General features: G+C 43.5%; 3 protein-coding genes across 9 annotated transcripts in view; all 3 read right to left on the bottom strand.

Annotated features, from left to right (window-relative positions):
- Nucleotides 1-13600, bottom strand: part of IMPA1 (inositol monophosphatase 1) — a 32925-nt gene extending 19325 nt beyond the window's left edge. For 2 of the 6 annotated variants that reach the window (XM_060393540.1, XM_004011864.6), the window contains exons 1-3: nt 6914-13600; nt 1027-1089; nt 520-653 (exon numbers count right to left, since the gene is read on the bottom strand). In XM_060393540.1, coding sequence (XP_060249523.1) covers nt 520-653; nt 1027-1089; nt 6914-6916 — 200 coding nt within the window. In that variant the 5' untranslated portion in view covers nt 6917-13600. Of the gene's footprint in view, nt 1-519; nt 654-1026; nt 1090-4294; nt 4345-6913 lie in introns of those variants that run through there. The other 4 variants (XM_060393542.1, XM_060393543.1, XM_060393541.1 and 1 more) reach the window with 2 other exon arrangements.
- Nucleotides 10981-13600, bottom strand: SLC10A5 (solute carrier family 10 member 5). The gene has a single exon (XM_012184195.5). It carries the CDS (start codon nt 13516-13518, stop codon nt 12202-12204), a length of 1317 nt encoding a protein of 438 aa, XP_012039585.2. The 5' UTR covers nt 13519-13600; the 3' UTR covers nt 10981-12201.
- ZFAND1 (zinc finger AN1-type containing 1) overlaps nt 13037-19794 on the bottom strand; it is a 27135-nt gene continuing 20377 nt past the window's right edge. For both annotated transcript variants that reach the window (XM_060393544.1, XM_027973259.3), the window contains exons 7-8: nt 17299-17454; nt 13037-17207 (exon numbers count right to left, since the gene is read on the bottom strand). In XM_060393544.1, the coding sequence (XP_060249527.1) occupies nt 17037-17207; nt 17299-17454 (327 nt within the window). In that variant the 3' untranslated portion in view covers nt 13037-17036. The remainder of the gene's footprint in view (nt 17208-17298; nt 17455-19794) is intronic.

Here is a 19794-nt window from a genome sequence, read left to right as displayed (position 1 = left end):
CTCTCAAACTCAAAGCTACCACCCCTTTAGCACCTAAAAATGTTTGCAATATAGAGAATAAAACTGAACTTTCAAATCTTCTCTATGACAGATATTTGTCACACTAACTTCCCAGCATCCAACACTCCTCTTTCTAAAAAGGAATCCAAATATCCCCTGTTCACCGCTCCCTGGAAGTTTGAGCTTAGGGGAAAAAACCCTAAGTTCAGCAAGTGATGTTTTTGCCCACGATTTGTAACCTTGAGCTAATGGGGTAAGACATCTAAAGAGAGCATTCAGGAGTGAGGCTATCAGCAAGCTTCTGAACGATGGCACCTAACCCTGACCCAACCCCAACCCAACCCTACAGCTCTGCCTTCCTCCCTGGGTGCTCAGTCCTACTCTCAGGGATTCTGACACCCTCCAAATAAACTCCAGTTCAGCTTAAATTAAGCACAGTCAGTTTCTGAGTCTAAAGTCAAAATCTTGGACACCAACCTAGATTTCATTTTTATCACATGAAAATGACATAAGCAATACCTGTGAGATGGATACTTTTCCTTTATGGATGAGATAAGCATTTTTTCAACTTTTTGGTCAGTAGCAGTTACCAAATCAGCCGGAGAACTTTTAACCATAATATTCATTTCATTCTTGAGCGCTTCACGAACCACCTAAAAAGATTTTTTTGGTAAGCAAATAAGAAAAGCATATAAGTCATTTTAAACCAAATTAAAAGATGAATAATAGAAATGATTTGAAACAATCAATCTTTATGGAATGGTATTCTTAAATGTTTCTTACCACAATGTATATAAAATAAACCCTTAGTGGTTACAACTTTCTACGTAGAAAACCATAGAGTCTTATAGCCAATTTTAGATATACAACTGTTATTATAAAATGTTTAATGACATAAAATGGAAGTATTCACCCATTAAGTAAATTGAAAACAAATCCAGATCAATAAAAATACATGTTTTGTTTAAGAAGGCAACCACACACTGCCCACATCCATCACATCATGGCGGAGCTTTCAGTTCGTACCTCTCCAGCTTGTCCTGCGAGGGTTACTGCATAATCCATGCATTCCTGCCAAGGGTCAGCCATCTTCTCAACAGATGGAACACATACAGAGACAAAGCAGTTACACATTGCTTAAAAAGTCTTAATTACAGAAGTCTGTTCACAAAAACATCTCAATTTGCAAAATACTTCCATTCAGGATTCACCCTCCTCCTGATTCTAGAATTCATTTTTTTTCAATATTCATCACAGGTTCATTAAGAAACATTTTTAACCTAGCTTCATTCACTTCTATTGTAGAAACATTTTCATAACAAAAAGTATTCAATGAAAGTGTTTCTCAAAGGGCCCATACCATATCACACTTTAAAAAACAACAATCATTTGAGGAATGGAGAATAAATGACATAAGAAATATTCTAAAACATAGATGCATATTTGGGTTTAAGAAAAAAGTAAAAATCAGAAAAAGAATACAAGGAACAGTCAGCCCTCAGTATCGCAGTTTTGGCATCCATGGATTCAACTGACCATGGATGGAAATTAAAGAAGTTTTAGAGGGAAGGGGGAGAAAGCACTAATTGAGTATCAGGCAGTATGGTGCTTTGTACATGTAAAATTATTTTTAAAGAGATTGTAAAGATGAAGAACTTAAAGCTCAGTGAATATAACTAATTTGCCCAAGATTTTATAGACAGATGACACAACCAGAATTTGAACTTGATTCTGAATTGAAAGCCCACTGCTTTTTCCACTGTGACATTCTGAGGGAAGAAAATTCTAGGACTAAAAAAAATGTATAAAGCTAGAAAGGAACTGCTGCAGGTTTCAGAGAGGGCAAAAAATAAAACAGTTTTGTCTTCCGAACTGTCCAACTTTCCACTGACTTTTGCAGAGAAGATTAAAATAACTCACCACAGGCTTAACCACACTCTAAAATCTGTACCTAGGACAATGAAGCTTTTTAAGAGGTCAGACTCAGAAATGTGTGGCATCATTTATAAAGCAACCCTAATTGTGTAATCTTTACAGTTGAGAAGAACTGACAGAGTTTTAGACCCGAGACTGGTCTGAAATCCCAATCATGGTGCTCACAGTATCCGAATGGGGAGGAGAGGGGATGGGGGTGGGGGCAAATGACAGATCAGTTTAGTTCAGTTGTTCAGTTGTGTCTGACTCTTTGCGACCCCATGAATCGCAGCATGCCAGGCCTCTCTGTCCATCACCAACTCCTAGAGTTCACTCAGACTCATGTCCATCAAGTCAGTGATGCCATCCAGCCATCTCATCCTCTGTCGTCCCCTTCTCCTCCTGCCCCCAATCCCTCCCAGCATCAGAGTCTTTCCCAATGGGTCAACTCTTCGCATGAGGTGGCCAAATTACAGGAGTTTCAGCTTTAGCATCATTCCTTCCAAAGAACACCCAGGACTGATCTTCAGAATGGACTGGTTGGATCTCCTTGCAGTCCAAGGGACTCTCAAGAGTCTTCTCCAACACCACATTTGAAAAGCATCAATTCTTCGGCAGATACTTTGAGCTGTTTCTGCTAGCTGTTTCTTTTTAATATATATATATTTTATGCGTGCGTGCTCAGTTGTGTCCGACTCTTTGCAACCCCATGGACTGTAGCCCGCCAGGCTCCTCTGTCCATGGGGTTCTCCAGGCAAGAGTACTGGAGTGGGGTGCCATTTCCTTCTCCAGGGGATCTTCCCAATCCAGGGATCAATCCAGGGTCTGCTGCAACTCCTGCCTGGGCAGGCGGATTGTTTTACCACTGAGCCACATGGGAAGCCTGTTTCTTAATATAAGCATTTACATGATTTTAGAAGGAAGCCACTTTTTGAATTCCTCAGAGCAGTTCAAGAATTGTTTCTAAGATCTTTCTTCTTTTCATTCTTACTCCTGTTCCCTTCTATTAGTCTTCAACAGAACTGGATTTTCTCACGGTGAATCTGCTTTCTAGTGGGAAACTGTGCTTAAGCCACTCATATCTCCCCCTTCTCACAGCACTGATATGTGTAATTCCTACCAATTCTTCCAGGATCATTTCAACAGTTACCCTTTCTTTTGGGGATTCTCCACCCAGAGGCTGTACTTGTGTAATCATTCGAGAGCTACGCATTGAGTATTTATTCAATGAGAAGCATCTAACAGGAGAACACTGACCTGGTCTTAGGTACCAGATATCCTTTCCCTAAGAACACGATTCAACCAAGATTTGAAGGACTAACTCAACTGCAGGACTCCTGGTAAGTGAAGAGGAACCAAAAGGCCTAAGTGACAGCTCAGAGATTAAGAGGAACAGGAAGAGGGATGTGGCTGGGGGTCCTGTCATGATGATCACCCCTTAGAGGCATGATTTCGATTTGAGAGCCATGAGGAATCATTACATGGGGGCTGCAGGACAAGACGGACGCGGGGGTGGAGGGAGGAATGGACGGTAGGGAAACCGCTCTGGGAGGAAAAGGTGAGGGCACTCGGCAATAAAGTGGATATGGAGCTTGAGGGAGGGGGAGAGTTTAATGAGGCCCAGATTTCCCACTTAGGCAAATGAATGGATAACGTGACATTAACCGAAACTTGGAACGATAGAAGAGAGTCAAATCTGAGATCTGGTTAGGAGGTGGGGGGATCAAAAGTTTAATTAGAAGAGCGTGAGGAGCCTTTGTGAAGCCAAAAGGAGAGGTCCATTAGGCCGCTGAACACACGATCCTGACCTCAAAAGAGAGGTACGGCCTGCAGACACAAACACGTAAGTTACGTGAGCAGGCAGCCACTGAGCGCCGCCTCTGACGGACACTCTGAGGAGGCCGGCCCGCCTGGAAGCCCACGGGCCGCCGTCCGTCACCCCTGGCGCACTCGGGGGTCTTTCCTACACTGTGCTCAGCTGTGTGCGCGCCTTCGCCTTCAACCAGTCTTACAACAAGCCCAAAGGAAGCACCTTAGTCCGCCTTCGCCTGCTCGGAGACTAACCCCTGAGGCCCGTGGACGTCTCTGCCCCGCTCGCCGCCTCCTGCCGCCCGTCCACGCGGTCGAGGGCAGGCGGGGACCACCCGCCCTGGACACGGACCGGGCCTCCGGGACCGGCAGGACGAGAGCCAGTGGGTCACCCCGCTCCCGCCGCTCAGAGGCCCCGCGGCGCGGGGGCCGTCCCGGACCCTCAGCCCCTCGACCGAGGCCTCCGCGCCGGGTGCCCCCGGCCGAGCCCACCCCCTCGACCCGCTGTGCGGGGCCGCAGGCGCCAGCCGACCCCACGCCCGCCCAAATGCAGCGGGGAGACCGGGCTCACCTCAGAGCGGCGGGCGCACCAGCCTGTCAGACGCGCGGCGCTTCCGCAGCGAGAGGGCAGCGGGAGGGGAGCCAGAGCGTCCGCCCGACAGGAAGTCCCGCCCCGCCGCCCGCCCACGGGCGGGGCCTGCGCATGCCCCGCCCACACCGCGCACCGCTGCACCCTGCACCCAGCCCCCAGCCCCGCGGCTGAGCGGCCGGAGCCGCCCCGCCCTGCCTAGGCCTTCGGGGTCTGCACCTTCTTTCATCTGTGCTTCTTTCTCCTGCCCATACATTTGTCTGTAATTAAAAGAAAATTCCTCTCCTCTGTTTTGCCATTTCTCACGTTTTTCATTCCTTCCAGTCTTCCTATTTCCATTTCTTTCTCCCTGTCTTTTATTCCAGACTACTCTTTTGACAAAACACAAACTGGAGGTATGTCTCTAGCTTTGCAATTTTCATTTGTTAAACCTATGCTGCATGAAGGCAGTGGCAGCCCACTCCAGTACCCTCGCCTGGAAAATCCCATGGATGGAGGAGCCTGGTAGGCTGCAGTCCATGGGGTCGCTAAGAGTCAGACGCGACTGAGCGACTTCACTTTCACTTTCATGCACTGGAAAAGGAAATGGCAACTCACTCTAGTATTCTTCCCTGGAGAATCCCAGGGACAGGGGAGCCTGGTGGGCTGCTGTCTATGGGGTCGGACAGAGTCGGACACGACTGAAGCGACTTAGCAGCAGCAGCAGCATGCTGCGTGAAAGTGAAAGAGGAGAGTGAAAACGTTGGCCTAAAACTCAACATTCAGAGAAGGAAGATAAGGGCATCTGGTCCCATCACTTCATGGCAAATAGATGGCGGAACAGTGGAAACAGTGAGAGACTTTATGCTTTGGGGCTCCCAAATCACTGCAGATGGTGACTGCAGCCATGAAATTAAAAGACGCTTACTCCTTGGAAGAAAAGCTATGACCAATCTAGACAGCATATTTAAAAGCAGAGACATCACTTTGCCGACAAAGGTCCATCTAGTCAAGGCTTTGGTTTTTCCAGTGGTCATGTATGGATGTGAGAGTGGGACTACAAAGAAGCTGAGCCCCGAAGAATTGATGCTTTTGAACTGTGGTGTTGGAGACTATTGAGAGTCCCTTGGACTGCAAGGAGATAACCAGTCAATCCTAAAGGAAATCAGTCCCGAATATTCATTAGAAGGACTGATGCTGAAGCGCCAATACATTGGCCACCTGATGCGAAGAACTGACTCATTTGAAAAGACCCTAATGCTGGGAAAGATTGAAAGCCAGAGGAGAAGGGGATGACAGAGGATGAGATGGTTGGATGGCATCACCAACTCAGTGGACATGAGTTTGAGTAAGCTCTGCGAGTTGGTGATGGACAGGGAAGCCCGGCATGCTGCAGTCCATGGGATCACAAAGACTCGGACACGACTGAGTGACTAAACTGAACTGATGCTGTGTAAACGTACACCGTATGTTTGCATGTTACAGGGGTTCATAAGGAGCCTCTTCCAAATGTTCCACTTTTGCAAGAGGATTATTTTGAGCTAAAGGCAACTGAGACCTGGTGAATGCAAGAGAAATTACTGTCCCTCCCTTAACCACCTAGAAGAATTTAAATTGGGGGGTTTTCTCAGAAAACAGTTTATTACTGGAGATGCACTTTATCTAAAGGGCCCATCTATATGGTAGGGCAAATATCTAATCACCAAACATCTGCTTTTCTTATCATTCTCCTATCCTTGGAAGCTGTCAGGACCCGTCCCATTCCTTAGCTCAGGATGGTGTATCAGTTCAGTTCAGTCGCTCAGTGGTGTCTGACTGTGACCCCATGAACCTCAGCATGCCAGGCCTCCCTGTCCATCACCAGCTCCTGGAGCTTACCCAAACGCATGTCCATTGAGTCGGTGATGCCATCCAACCATCTCATCCTCTGTCATCCCCTTCTCCTCTCGCTTTCAATCTTTCCCAGCATTAGGGTCTTTTCAAATGGGTCAGTTCTTCACATCAGGTGGCCAAAGTATTGGAGTTTCCACTTCAACACCAGTCCTTCCAATGGACACCCAGGACTGACCTCCTTGAGGATGGTATAGAGCCCTCATTTTACTTTTCTGCCTCTGACCCTCTCCTGGGGTCTCTGGCTCTCTTATGTTTGTGGAATTCTCACAAGCATAAAATTAAACTTGATTTTCTCCTGTTGCCTCTGTCTCATGTCATCTTAGGGCTTCCCTTGTGGCTCAGCTGGTAAAGAATCCGCCTGCAATGCAGGAGACCTGGGTTTGATCCCTGGGTTGGGAAGATCCCCTGGAGAAGGGAAAGGCTGCCCACTCCAGGATTCTGGCCTGGAGAGTTCTGTGGACTGTATGGTCCATGGGGTTGCAAAGAGCCAGACATGACTGAGCAACTGTCACTTTCACGTCAATTTAATTCTTAGTCCAGTCAGAAGAATTTAGAAGGTTCCCTAGAGGCAAGTTTTCTTTCTTCCGACCAATATAGACTATAGTTAACCCATGATTAATAGATAGTTGATAGACAGATAGATAGATAGATAGATAGGTATTTGTTGGCCAGAACCAACTGCCCCTATTAAGAATTATTTTGGTTTCTTACCATTTACTGAGGACTTACCATGCTTCAGGCACTTGTTTTCACATGCGTTACTTTACTTGAATATCGAGACAGTTCCATGAGAAGATATAATCAGCTGCATCATACGGAGGAGGAAACTGAGGCTCAGGGAGTTTATCCATCCTCAAGTCCCACAGCAAGAGCAAAGCATAGAAAGCAGTGACTCCGAAGTCCACACTCAGGGAATGTGGTGTTGGCATGACGAGGTTGCATCGCACGAGGTGCAAGGACTAGTCTACAGTCCTTAAAATGTTTCCTGTTCTTGAAGTAACACATCTGGCATCATACAGTCTTACCATTATAACACAAATAGCACAGACGTAAGATGTCACAACAGGATCAAGGAAGCAGGTTATTTGGCTTTTTGTATTTGCAGTGATTTCTTCTCTTAGCTTCAGCAGAAGATGGGATATTGTCACCAATGTATTGCAAATGAGAATTCTCAAAGGTGAATGACATGAAGCGTGGGATCAATTCTCAAACCTCACAAAGAGCCAGAACGTTGTCTCCTTTGAAAGAATGATGCTGTATCTGATTTGATGACCTTGATTTGTCTAATAAAAGCTGCTTTTGTTTTATTGATAAAAAAAAAAACCACTTCAGAAATTAATTTTTGGTTCTTCATCGTCAGTTATCTTAAAATAATAATCTTGCCAACTACGTGATGACAAGTGTTGGGTTTTAACCAAATAAAATTTTCCAGGCATTTGCAGAAATGTCATGAGTCCTCTTTAAACCTCATTTAAATAAACATGGTCCCACTGCTTTGGCAAAGCTGCTAAAATCAGAGTACTGGAAGTGAAATAAGATGGATGGACTATTTCACTCCTTGAAATTAAAAACTATTTCAAGCTCTCTACCTCCAATGAGTGGAAAGTACAGCCTTTTTCTAGTGGCCTCAGCTGATAGTTTACCACTGTCCTCAAGTAACTTGGAAATTTCTCAGTCCAAGGAAGCTGTTCTGCTTTCAGATGCCTGACCGAAAGTGAAATGAAGAGTCCTCTAGTGCTCAGAGAGGTCTAGTGCTCAGACCTGGTTTTGGCGGTGTTGCACACTGGTTCCCCACTATCCACAAGGCTTTTGTCCAGTGCTGAGCGGTTCAGATGGCTGCGGAGACCTGGTGCCTGGTGCGCTGCCCTTGGCTTCCCAAAGGGGTAATTTTTAAAGTTACAGTCGCGCCTGCAGACTTTGTTCCCAATCCGCGACTGTGTGCTGTGCCAGAGTGCTTGGGGGCTATAGAGGGTTCAGCTTCCACTGCCTCAGGACAGAATCTGCTCCCTGGCATGATGTCCAGGTCACCATTCCAGGTTTCCCTAATAAGGAGATCCCTCTTAGGGGCTGTTGATACCTTTTCCTACTAGCTGACTTCCATCCATGAGAACCTGGAGGGGAGGTGAGATCCAGTGCCGTTAACACCTCCTGAGACCTGAGTGTTCATGGAGAGGTGCTGGGAAGGATTTCCTTTGTCAAGCAGAGTGCTCGGTAGTCACCTGCCTGAGTGATGGCCATCCAGCTGCATTGTATTTGTGTAATAAAGAGTGACCTTCAACGTGATTCCTCTCCTGGCAGTCCTGGGTATCTTGCTAACTCTGTTTAGTCTCTGGAGTGGATTTCTTTTAAATGGAATCTCCTTTCTCTCTGTCTTTCTCTCTCTCTCACAAACACACACACACACATACACACACAGAATCTGATTCTACATACCAAGATTTTCTTAATAATTAATTGTTAGTGGACTTTGATTAAAAATGATAAGAATTTATACACACAAAATGGGGGCCTTCATGAGTGGAATCTTCAGGATACCTAACAAGGTTTCATGTTTTGACATAACATAGGCTGAAATTGCCGACAATTTTTAGTAGCTATATATATATATATATATATATATATCATAGAATCATCTCTATTAAAGATTGGAATGAAACTTTTTTTCAAACATGACATCCCTTTACCCCTGGATCTTTTGTCTAACCAATGTGAAAAGAAACATGTGAAAGGAAAATCAAGATGGAGCTCATAGTCAGGATGCCATTGAGGAAGTGTGATTTATGTCTCAGCCCAAATACACCTTAATATCTTAACACATGCATCCAGAACATCTACCCAGTGTTCCAGAAACTCAAGATATTACTGAGCCCTTAACCTAAAATGACTCACGACAGCCTGTCCCTTGAGGACAATTATTTCCTTTCTTGAATCAAGGTTAGTCAAAATTTGTGAACATCCTTGTAACTTTCACCTGTATAAGCTCCTGACTCTTCTTCTCCCCTAAGATAGACACTCTTTTGGGTTTACCAAAATCTGTGTCTCTTGAACTGCAGTTCTTAAAACCTCAAATAAATCTCTTTGTTCTCTGCAGCTTTGATACTGATTATTGCTGGACAAGTTGTTGGTCTGAACTCAAGCAATTAGGTAGCCTGCTTTATGTCTCTCATTCTTAAAGAACAAATAAGTAGCTTGAATAACTTCATCCCCGTCTAAATTAAACAAACTTTCTCATGTAAAATTTCGGTCTTTCCCTGATACATCTGTAAGATAAATGAAATACATTTCAAGTTCCATTCATACACATTTGTCTGCTTTTAGGTGCAAGATCAAACATGCATAGAGTAACCATAATAATTAGAGTTTACTGTGTGTTAGGCATTATTCTGAGGATCTTACTAATGTTAATTAATTTACTTCTCAAGAAAATACCATTAGGTATATATTATCATTATCCCCACTTTCCACATCAATTTAGGCACAGAGAGATTAAGTAGCTTGACCAATGTCACCCAGCTGGTGATAGAGCTGGAAATGAAGACCCAGGCATAACCTGGCCCCTGAGTATATGGCAACCCACTCCAGTACTCTTGCCTGAAAAATCCCATGGACAGAGAAGCCTGGTAGGCTACAGTCCATGGGGTTGCAAAGAGTCGGACACGACTGAGCAACTTCACTTCACTTCTTTACAGACATTAATGATTAACTAACTCAGTGTTTTCTGAGCACCAACATGATTAAAGGCATTGGTTAAAAACTACGAGGAATTCGAAGAATAAATAATATGTGGTCTCTGCCTTCAGGAAACTATTTTGGTTTTTGCCTCCAGTAGAAAGCAGCTGCTGTGGGTGGTTATTATTGTCAACCTGAATTCATCACCATCTATGGTGTTAATGACCCAGAGTTTCATGCCAGAATTACAGGCGTAGGAATTGAGCAATATCTTAAACTTCAACTGAATCTCTTCCTTTTACAAATTTGAAAACTGAACTGCAGAGAAAATGTCTTGTTTGAAGCCACAAAGTTAAGGATAAAGTACAACTAGAAAGGCAATTTCTTATCTCCCGATCAGTAAAATATGTTCATGAAAATATGTAAAAGTCAAATGCATGCAAGCTTAATTACAATATAAGGCCCTAAGTGGAGATTTCTGTTTTAATGGAGTCAATAGTAAAGTGTTTCATGTAGGCAATTATCATTTTATAAAATGAATAATAACCATCCACCAACCATGCCAAACCAGGGCTTTCATAAATCTTGGTATTCAAATACTGGATTTGGTAAAATAAGAAAAAAAGAACTATAGTTGTCAGTTCGCAAACGGAACAAAAGTTCCCTAATACTGTAAGATGGGGAATCACACTGATAGGGAAATGTTCAAAATTTTAGCCTCCACACTAAAGTTATCAGATTGGTATTTCAAAACAATAGTAGGTACACTAGGGTCAAAAGTTTGAAGTGTGGTAAAAGAATTACAGCAGCTAACACTTGAGGAGCATGTACCCTGTTCTAAGCACACTGTCCATAAGATCTCAGTTAACTCCTATGACAATTTGATGGCGTTGACACTATCATTTCAGTTTTTTAGACGAGCAAATGGTACTACAGAGTGATTAAGTAATTTGCCTACAACTGCACGCTTGTGAAATGTGGGAAGCAGGTTCATTTAGAGTGACTTCTCTTTCTTGATGCCCACACTCTCTCTGGAGTAAAGTGAAAACTGAAACTAGATACTAAAACCTGCCTTTAAAAACTCAATGTTAGTATAAAAACAAGCATACTATTCATTTGGGCCCTAGTTTGTGCTTCAACACTTTATTTGAATCAGCACATAGGAAATGTGCTAGACATTATGTAAAGTATCAAAATAAATATTATTTGCATTATCATATTCTAGTTTATATTATACTATTTATGCTATTACATAAACTTATCATATTGCATGGTTTACATGTTATGTCTATAAAACACATGTTCAAAGACTTATAGCAAAATAGGGAGGATACAACAGCAACACAAAGAACTGTAACACAAGCCAGGCTGGCTAAATACTATGGATGTAGAAAACTGTGATGAGAATCTAGAGGAAACTTCAATTCCCGGTAGCTAACAGGGATTAGTCAAAGCTTGTGTTTCAGCCAGGTCTGTGAGAGTGGTCCGCGTTTAGACAGAGATGATGTGGGCCCCTCAGGTTGCAGGGACAATGTGAACAAAAGCACAGTCATGAGTGACCCAGTCATCTGCTGACTGGAACAAAGCCTGCATGTAAAAAGTGGGAGAGGAGATAAAACCGGAAAGCTAAGAGAGTAGGAAATGCCTCACTAGGAATACAGACTTTATTCAAGAGATGACAAGGCTTTGCAGCAGGGAAAGCACATGACCAAAGTTAAGTTTAGGGACATTTATCTGCCAGTGTACTGGAGAGTAGACAGAGAGGCCAAAAGCTGGGGAAGAAACGTTTAGGGGGCAGCACAAAAGCGGGTCTGAGAATGGAGAGGAGGCCAACAGAGAGGCATTACAGGAGATGGTCTGTAGGAAACAGTTCTACTGTAACGAGGGAAAGAGGAGGGAAGAAGTGAGAAGAGTGGGGAGAGAGGACCCTGTGCCCCAGGGCAAATGGCGGCGTCTCAGGTGGAGACAATGCAAGGGACACCGAGGAGACCAGAGATGCTGCATTGAAGATGGACTGATTTCAAATAGGAATTGACATGTCCGTTCACTGTGTGTGTGATTACCAAATGCCTATTGTGGAAGGGCAGCCCTCCTGTAAATACTTGGGATACATCATAATAAGGTATTATATTCCATTCCAATGCTATAGTAGTCTCCTTCTGAATTCCTGCACATTTAACAGTCTGGACTGTCCACTGGGTGTTAGGCACATATGACTGTCTTTCTCCCCTAATGTCATGTTTTCAATCAGATCATAAGTGAGTTGAGAGCAGGAATCATCTCAGATATTCTTTGCATCTCCCACAGTAACTAATTCAGAGTAGGAAAATTCAGGAAAGCTTTAACCGTTAGACTGGGGGATTTTTCATTCTTTTTTCTTCTGTGTTAAGGACACACCTTTTCTTAGCCTTGTAGAACAGAAGGATCAGTAACATTTCACATGCAGAACACATGGCCACTGTAAATGGAGCCACAGATGCCAAGTCTGCATCAGACTGTGAAAAGGAAAGCTGAATAATGGCAAGGGCTAAGAAACTATTCAGCACCCCACCTTCAATAGCAACAGTTTTACAAACAGGAAGAGGGAGCATAGAAATTTTAGCAAAAAAGTACCCGAACGACAAACCCAAAGCAGGAACTGAGACACCCAACAGAAGCACGTCCAGGTTCATTGCTTTCAGAAACACCAATCCCATGCTGAAAGTCAAATAAATCCCTACACACATTAAAATAAAACTCAGAGGCCTAATGATCCTCTCCAAGAACTTGGCTTTGTCAGGCAGTCTACGCTTGATGGCTATTCCCACTGACATCGGTGTGAGGATGAAAAGGAGGGTTGACATAATTTTAGAAATAGGGATATGCAGTGTGCCCGATAACCCTAAGATTCTACTGTATATGTATGAATTGGTAGGCATCGTGACCAGGGCCAGAAACGTTGACGTACAGGTCATCAGAATGGCCAAAGTGACATCTCCTTCTAGAAGCAGGGCGAAGAGGTAGCCCCCACCCCCACCTGGGCACGTGCAGGTGACTATAAACCCAAACGCCTGAGCCTCAGGCAAGGCCAAAATCTGCGTCAGAAGGAATCCGCAAAACGGCAGAAGAAAAAACTGTATGACCACCCCAAGAACTACGGGCAAAGGTCTCTTCCACACTGTTTCAAACACCTGGAACTCAATCTTGCACCCAAACGCACATTTATTTAACAGTATCATTGGCAGAAACAGCATTAGGATGTTTCTGTTGAGGAGGTCTGGTGCCTGGGAAGGACTGTCATGTCTCTGTCTGAGCACGCTAACTCGGACATTCTGGATCTCTTCAATGAGCCTTTGGCCCCTACCTTCCGAATCCCACAGCTGAACGGTCAGATTCGTCTCTCCGTCTCCACCCATCACCAGGTTTATGGTAAAGTTGGTCACGTCCGATAAGGTCTTGGTCACATTCGCCACCTGGAGTATTCTATCGTCTCCCAGTTGTACAAGGAGATAGCTGGAGTTGGGCTGTTTATCTCTGTAAGTTGACCTCACAACGACAGCTTCTTCCGTCTTTGTGAAAAACAGAACTTCAGTCTTTTCCATGTTCAGGAAACTGAGAAAGGATTTCCTGGCTTCTCCAAGAGTCACAGATGACAAAAGCAGGGCAATAAAAAGTTTTCTAATCATTTTAAAAGTTTAAAAGAAATCACGTACGCAAAGCTAGTTAAACTGAAGAACATTCTTCATACAGGTGTTCCGGTGATGGTCTGAAGTTGTTAGGTAACAGTTGTTTCTGCTGGATCAAAGTTCAGTAGGAGGGACTGTTGTACTGTTCAAACAAGTACAGAGCTGTCTAAGGAGTGACACAACCGGTTTAACCCAGTTATGAAACGCAAAAGACACAGCATTTAACAGGTTCAGTTCATCACCATTGAAACCTAGCTCTTTCCCGCCCCTCCACTTCCTCATTTCTGCCACTGGAAAAACAGCCTCCTGTTTACCTGAATTTAACACCTTAGTGTCATCGTCTTTTGAGTTCTGTTCCCTCCTATGCTAAAAGCAGACAGGACCCAAAAATTTAAATAGATGTTGAGGAGGCCTAAAGTTGAGTACTATTATTTTATTCATTCAGGTCAAAATCAAATAAAAATTTACTAAATGCATGTGCTGGGGGCCTGGGCTAGGAGCAGGGTACACCACAGTAGCCAAGCCAGCTGACTCTTCCCTCCTGGAGCTTAGTCCTGGTGGCTCTTAATCATTTCTTAGGAAACTGCAGAGCGCATAAACTGGCCTTGCAGCAACCTTAGGTTAATAAGTTTTTCCACAACTCTAAACAGTGATCCTATCAGTGAGGCAAAAACTGAAACTGTCTGTGGTGTCTTTCGGTAGAAAAACAATTCCCTGGGTGGTTACTAGATAGCTTGGCAACCTAGAGAAGCACATAGCTGTATCCACGGCTGAAGAAACAGTCTGGTTACTGGACCGCTGCTGCTGGGCACTGGGACTCTGACCAATGGGGCAACGGAAGGCCACTGGGACTAACTCTGAACTCTTCTTCCTTCCTTGTAACACTACTCCTAGTTCACAGCGAGGGCAAAGATATTCAATTGACCCAACTTAGGTCATATGCTTGAGGGCTGCCAGAAACAAGGAAAAGTATCAGGCTTTTTGGACTTCAATCCACAGACTCACAAATGCTTTCAATTACCCAAACGAGAGGAGGGGTTTGTGATGCTAAGCAGAAAAAAAAAAAAAAAGAGAGAGACAAAACAACAGAAAACCCTTTACAGTCATCTACTACCGAGCCTGTAGGCCCACTAGCCTCTGATCATCCAACCGTTTCAGCAGACCCTTCATGTAATCACGACACTGTGTCTCATCCAGCAATGACAGCTATGTATTGAGTATTTTAGATCACAAAACGTTTGCTCTTCAAAAACTGTCCAAGCAATTTTTATTGGACATTTTTACACGTTTTTGAAAATCTGATTTATGTAGGTTAATATTTCAAATGCAATACATTTTAGTTCATAAGTTTTATTTCCATGTATTACATTAAGAAAAATAAGATACAGTGTACCAATCAGTGTGAATTCTCAGGGAACTTCCCTGGTTTAAAAAGATGAGGAAGACAAACAGGAAGGACTTGAAGCCAAAGCTGCCGTTATGTTATGTGACCAAACATCTTATTCACAATTATTGTGTCCCAGGTCAAAGAGGTGCGAAATGTAAACTTTACTTTCCTCAGATTCTTCCATCTGCAGCCTTTCCCCTTTTCCTTAAGAATCATCCAGGATAAAATCTGACAAATCTGGGGAAAATCAGTAGTTTATCATTCACATGTCTTTACTGGCTACTTACATGACAACTCATTTCTGTCATCATGTACGTTAAATATTTATCTGAGTTTAAAACTTCTTTCAATTTGCGGGCTTTCTCCTTTTAGTTCTAGTTGCCTGTGGGCAGTGAAAAGATTCTAAAGGGGCAGGTGGGTACAGTCAATCTTAGAATTATATTAAGCAGACACAAGCCTTAAAAGAAAGCCTAAGAAAGAGGTAGGATTTCAAGAGTCATTTGGAAATGAGACCCTTGAGGGACCTCCTCTCCTGCCCACAATGCATCTGGATCCACAGCGCCTCCAAGAATGCTGGCACCTGTGCCTCTTCCAACTAGTCCACTCAACTATCCGAGATCAGATTTCTGATGATTTAAGTAAGTCCTTCCCTCCAAGCTGCTTTCTTTTCTAATCATGACAGGACCTGTTCTTTGGTCTCCTTAAATTAAGCTCAATCTCTGCAGCCGTACTTTCTCTCTTTTCAACCCCCACTGGTATTTTTTCTGGTATATTTAGCTTTTGTTCAATTCATGAGACGTATTTGTCAGCTTACTATGTGCAAGTAATTATGACAGATGCTAAGGTATTAGCTGGTATTAAACCTTCTGGTCTCTGGAATATGTTTAAGGATTATTTTTACTTCTGGTCTTCTGGTTTCTGATAAAAGAGTTATTAGAGCATAATGGCACTTACTACATATTCATTTGGCACTAGCCATACTGCTTTGTATTATAGTTCTAATTAAGTATGCATTTCTTCACTGTATCCACCATGGCAGTTAGAATCAAATCCTATCATTTAGAAGGTACTTGAAAAACTTGGTTAATAAATGAATGTTCAAGCTGCTGATAGAATCAGAAGTTATCTCCATTCACTGCATGAAAAGAGTATGAAGAAAGAATTAGAGATGAAATAAACATTCTGAGTTTATTCCCTTAATTAAACCTAAAGCCACTACCCCTGTCTATTGCAAAGTAGGAAAGGGACAGATAACAAACAGAAGTAACTTCCATCCCTTCTCTATGGTGGTACTTTGTGGAGTGTAGATGGAAGACATCAGTCAGGAGCATTAATTTTAATGTGTTGGTACAGGTTGTTACTTTTGGCATGTGTTGCGCTTGGGTATATATAAAGGGCCTTAACTTCAGCATCCCATCTTCCTTTTTATTGTAATATCTCCATACTGACAAAGTGATGAAGTCACCGGAGGGGTTTTTATCAGAGAGATGCCCCGAACCACTTAGGTGGCAACAAAAAAATAACTTCTTCTTCCTAGGCCTGAGATTCCTCATCTACAAACTTTATAGAGTGATTGAGATGACCTCTAAGTTTCTATGATTCATGTATACACACCAATTGACCCATCATAATGGAGGCAGATACTAAGGCTATCCTTCCCCGCCCCATGAGGCTAGGCCTGGTCATGTGTCTTGCTTAAAGCGAAAGGTCATGCATCTTATCTTCTAAGAGCCATTTCTTCTTCCTACCATAAGAATGGCAGTGTCCCCGAAAAGGGTCATTGCTTCATCTTAGATTCTGGAGTAAAGATAGCGTAGAGCAGAGTCACGGCCCATCAGAGCTCACATTAACCAAATGGGAAATACATCTTTGTTGTTGTAATTACAGCAAGAACTAATAAAAGTTAATTAGATACAAGCATTTGTTTAACTGGATGTCAGTTCATGGTTACACTTGAAAAGACAAAAATTCAAATTCAATTTAATAGAAGACTAATAATATAAATTATGACATAATGCATTCAAAAGCAACTTAAGAAAAAAAAATATATATACACATATAGTATTTGTAGTAAAAGAAGTTGACTAACGATGAATTTTCCTCGTGATTTCTGGCTTGAGTCCCTGCATGGCTATTCCAAGTAAGAATCAACATTTTTTAAAAACTGTTCTTCATCACTCAGATATTCCAAGATAATATTTCCACCATTGTACAAAGGACAATCCTCCTTAGCAATCCAGGTTTCCAAAATATGATCCAAGGGTAAGGCCTCTCCTGAGACACTGTGACACAACCTCAATTTCTGTTAAGACAGAAATACATCATATGCAGTACATAAACATGCTTCATAGAGTATTCTAAAACTCTCAGGGAAAGTTCTGCCCTGTTGTTACCTTAGCTGTTGGTCTGTTGTTGTCATTTTTAAGGCTGGCTAAAGAAGCAGCGCAGTCTGTGGCCCTTCCAATGCTCCACCCTCGGCAGAAGAACATGGCTCTCCTCTTTTCTTTGCCCCCCTTAGGTAAGAAAACCTGAAAGTAAACTCTTTCCGTCTGTAAAGATAAAAGTTAAAATGCAGGTTACATACACGAGGGAGACATCTGGTTCTGTCTGGTGACATCGCTTCCTTGCCTCTCCAGGCCAGAGAAGGACTGGCCTCTGATGAGACACCTTTGAGCGGGAAGACAATCATAGACCCCAGTGTCCACCTAAACGCGTGGGCACGTTTGAGTGGGAAGACAATCATAGACCCCAGTGCCCACCTAAATGCGTGGGCAGAGGACCCAAGTCCCTAGTCTGGATGATCTGTGCCAAATAGGCCTGTGCCCTGAATCAGGCTAGTCATTTCCTGGGATTGTGCATTCAAACCCTGGGGGTAGGGAGGAGCAACATTTTTTTCAGAGGTGTTTTTTTTTAAAAGTCTTGCTAAATTACATCCAAAGGTTTCTACAGTTATCCCCCGTGCCTCTCAGCCACTCCTGAACCAATGTAGACAAGTTTCTTCAAAGGAAAAACAGTGAGTCTAACACATGTAAAATCCCATGGACGGAGGAGCCTGGAGGGCTGCAGTCCATGGGGTCGCTGAGAGTCGGACACGACTGAGTGACTTCACTTTCACTTTTCACTTTCATGCACTGGAAAAGGAAATGGCAACCTACTCCAGTGTTCTTGCCTGGAGAATCCCAGGGACGGGGGAGCCTGGTGGGCTGCCATCTCTGGGGTCACAGAGTCGGACACGACTGAAGCGACTTAGCAGCAGCAGCAACAACACACATAAAGAGAGAAGTCAAGAAAACAGACGGCGTCTCTCAAGGGCATTTGAGTCCTGGCATTCAGTCATCCCGTGAGACCAGATCAATGCATTACTTTTCATTATACGAGAGAAGAAATGGCTAGTGAGTTTCAGTCAAGTTTCTGTCTCTTACAACTGAAAAATTCCTGATACATATACACTTCTGTTCACCTGAAAGACCTCGCTACATACTTAGAGACAGCAGGACCTTTAGAAAAAAAGAGACTGTAAAAATCAGAAAAGTACCATGTCAACAAAAGAGAAAGACTCAGAAATTCAGAGATGGCTCCGCTAGTATTCTATACCCTATATGCTTCCTTTATATTGCATTTTCTTGCAAAATTATAAATGTAAGAAACAAGAATAGAAGCAAGGGTATTTAGCTTCTGAGCTACCCTTCTTTCCTAAAATCACTTTTAAAAAGTGCTGGCTTTATAGACCAATTCCTGCTATAATAAATATGTTGGCATAACTGGAAGGTCTCTTAGTTATAGGGAAAGATCACAATTATTTTAAGAAATACTAGATTCAACACAATTTCCATCTCAGCACTAAGAAATTTAGATTTGTTAAAGACCAGTGGAATGCGTTATTACATATAACAGGAAAATAAGAAATTATGGGAAATTCCAGCTTTGGGACAACTCTGTAACCTTACAGTTCTTGCTCCAGAAACATGGCAATAAAAGCATACAAATGAAAAGAGAAATTTTAAAAGATATACCCTTAAAGTAAAAAAATAACTATGTGTCTGAGTATCCAAAATGGAACAGAAACGCAGAGTAACAGCAGGAGGGCTGAGCCACAGGCCCCAGGGCTCAGAAGAGGCAGGTTAACGGAAAAAGCAAGGCCACATGGCGAGGGGCCCCTGCCTCTGGCTGACTGCCTGGAGGCAGAGGCCGGTTTGGGATGGGGCCCCCAGCAGAGGAGGCTGAGGAAGTCACTGCTGCAGGCCGACTTAGGCTGCTGCTCACAAAGCTGCCATTCAGGGAGGCACAAGAGCACAGATACAGCCTCCTGCGAGGGAACAAAGCCAAAGCCTTCCAGCTCAGTAGTGGATCTGCAGCAGGCTGAAAAGCTCCGCAGAGCAGAAGCACCAACTGTCAGTCTCAGACCTGGGTTTGGAACAGAGGGTGTGGGTAGGCGGGCCTGTGGAAGAAAAGGCGACACTCGGGGAGAGGCGAGTGAGACAGTCAGGAGAGGCACAGAAAGAAACGCCTCCTCAACGCGGACACGCAGAAGCTAGAAGCCGGAACTTGGGAACACGGCAGAGCTCAGCTTACTATGGGCAGGAGAAACTAAACTTGAGAAAGACATTAAAAGAGTTATTCAGGATATCTGTGGGTCCTCAGTCACTCAGTGTCTCTTTCAGGATATCTGTGGGTCCTCAGTCACGCAGCTGTGTCTCTTTGTGACCCCAAGGACTGCAGCCCGCTGGGCTCCTCTGTCCATGGGATTTTCCAGGCAATATTGGAGTGGATTGTCATTTCTTCCTCCAGGGAAGCTTCCTGACCCAGGGATGGAACTGGCATTTCTTGTGTCCCCTGAATTGGCAAACAGATTCCTTCACCACTGAGCTACCTGGGAAGCCCCTATTTAG

Source organism: Ovis aries, chromosome 9 (genome assembly GCF_016772045.2).
Source record: "Ovis aries strain OAR_USU_Benz2616 breed Rambouillet chromosome 9, ARS-UI_Ramb_v3.0, whole genome shotgun sequence".
In the NCBI taxonomy this organism is placed as follows: Eukaryota; Metazoa; Chordata; class Mammalia; order Artiodactyla; family Bovidae; genus Ovis; species Ovis aries.
Note: the sequence above shows the minus strand (reverse complement) of the source record. Positions and strands in the feature narration are given on the sequence as shown.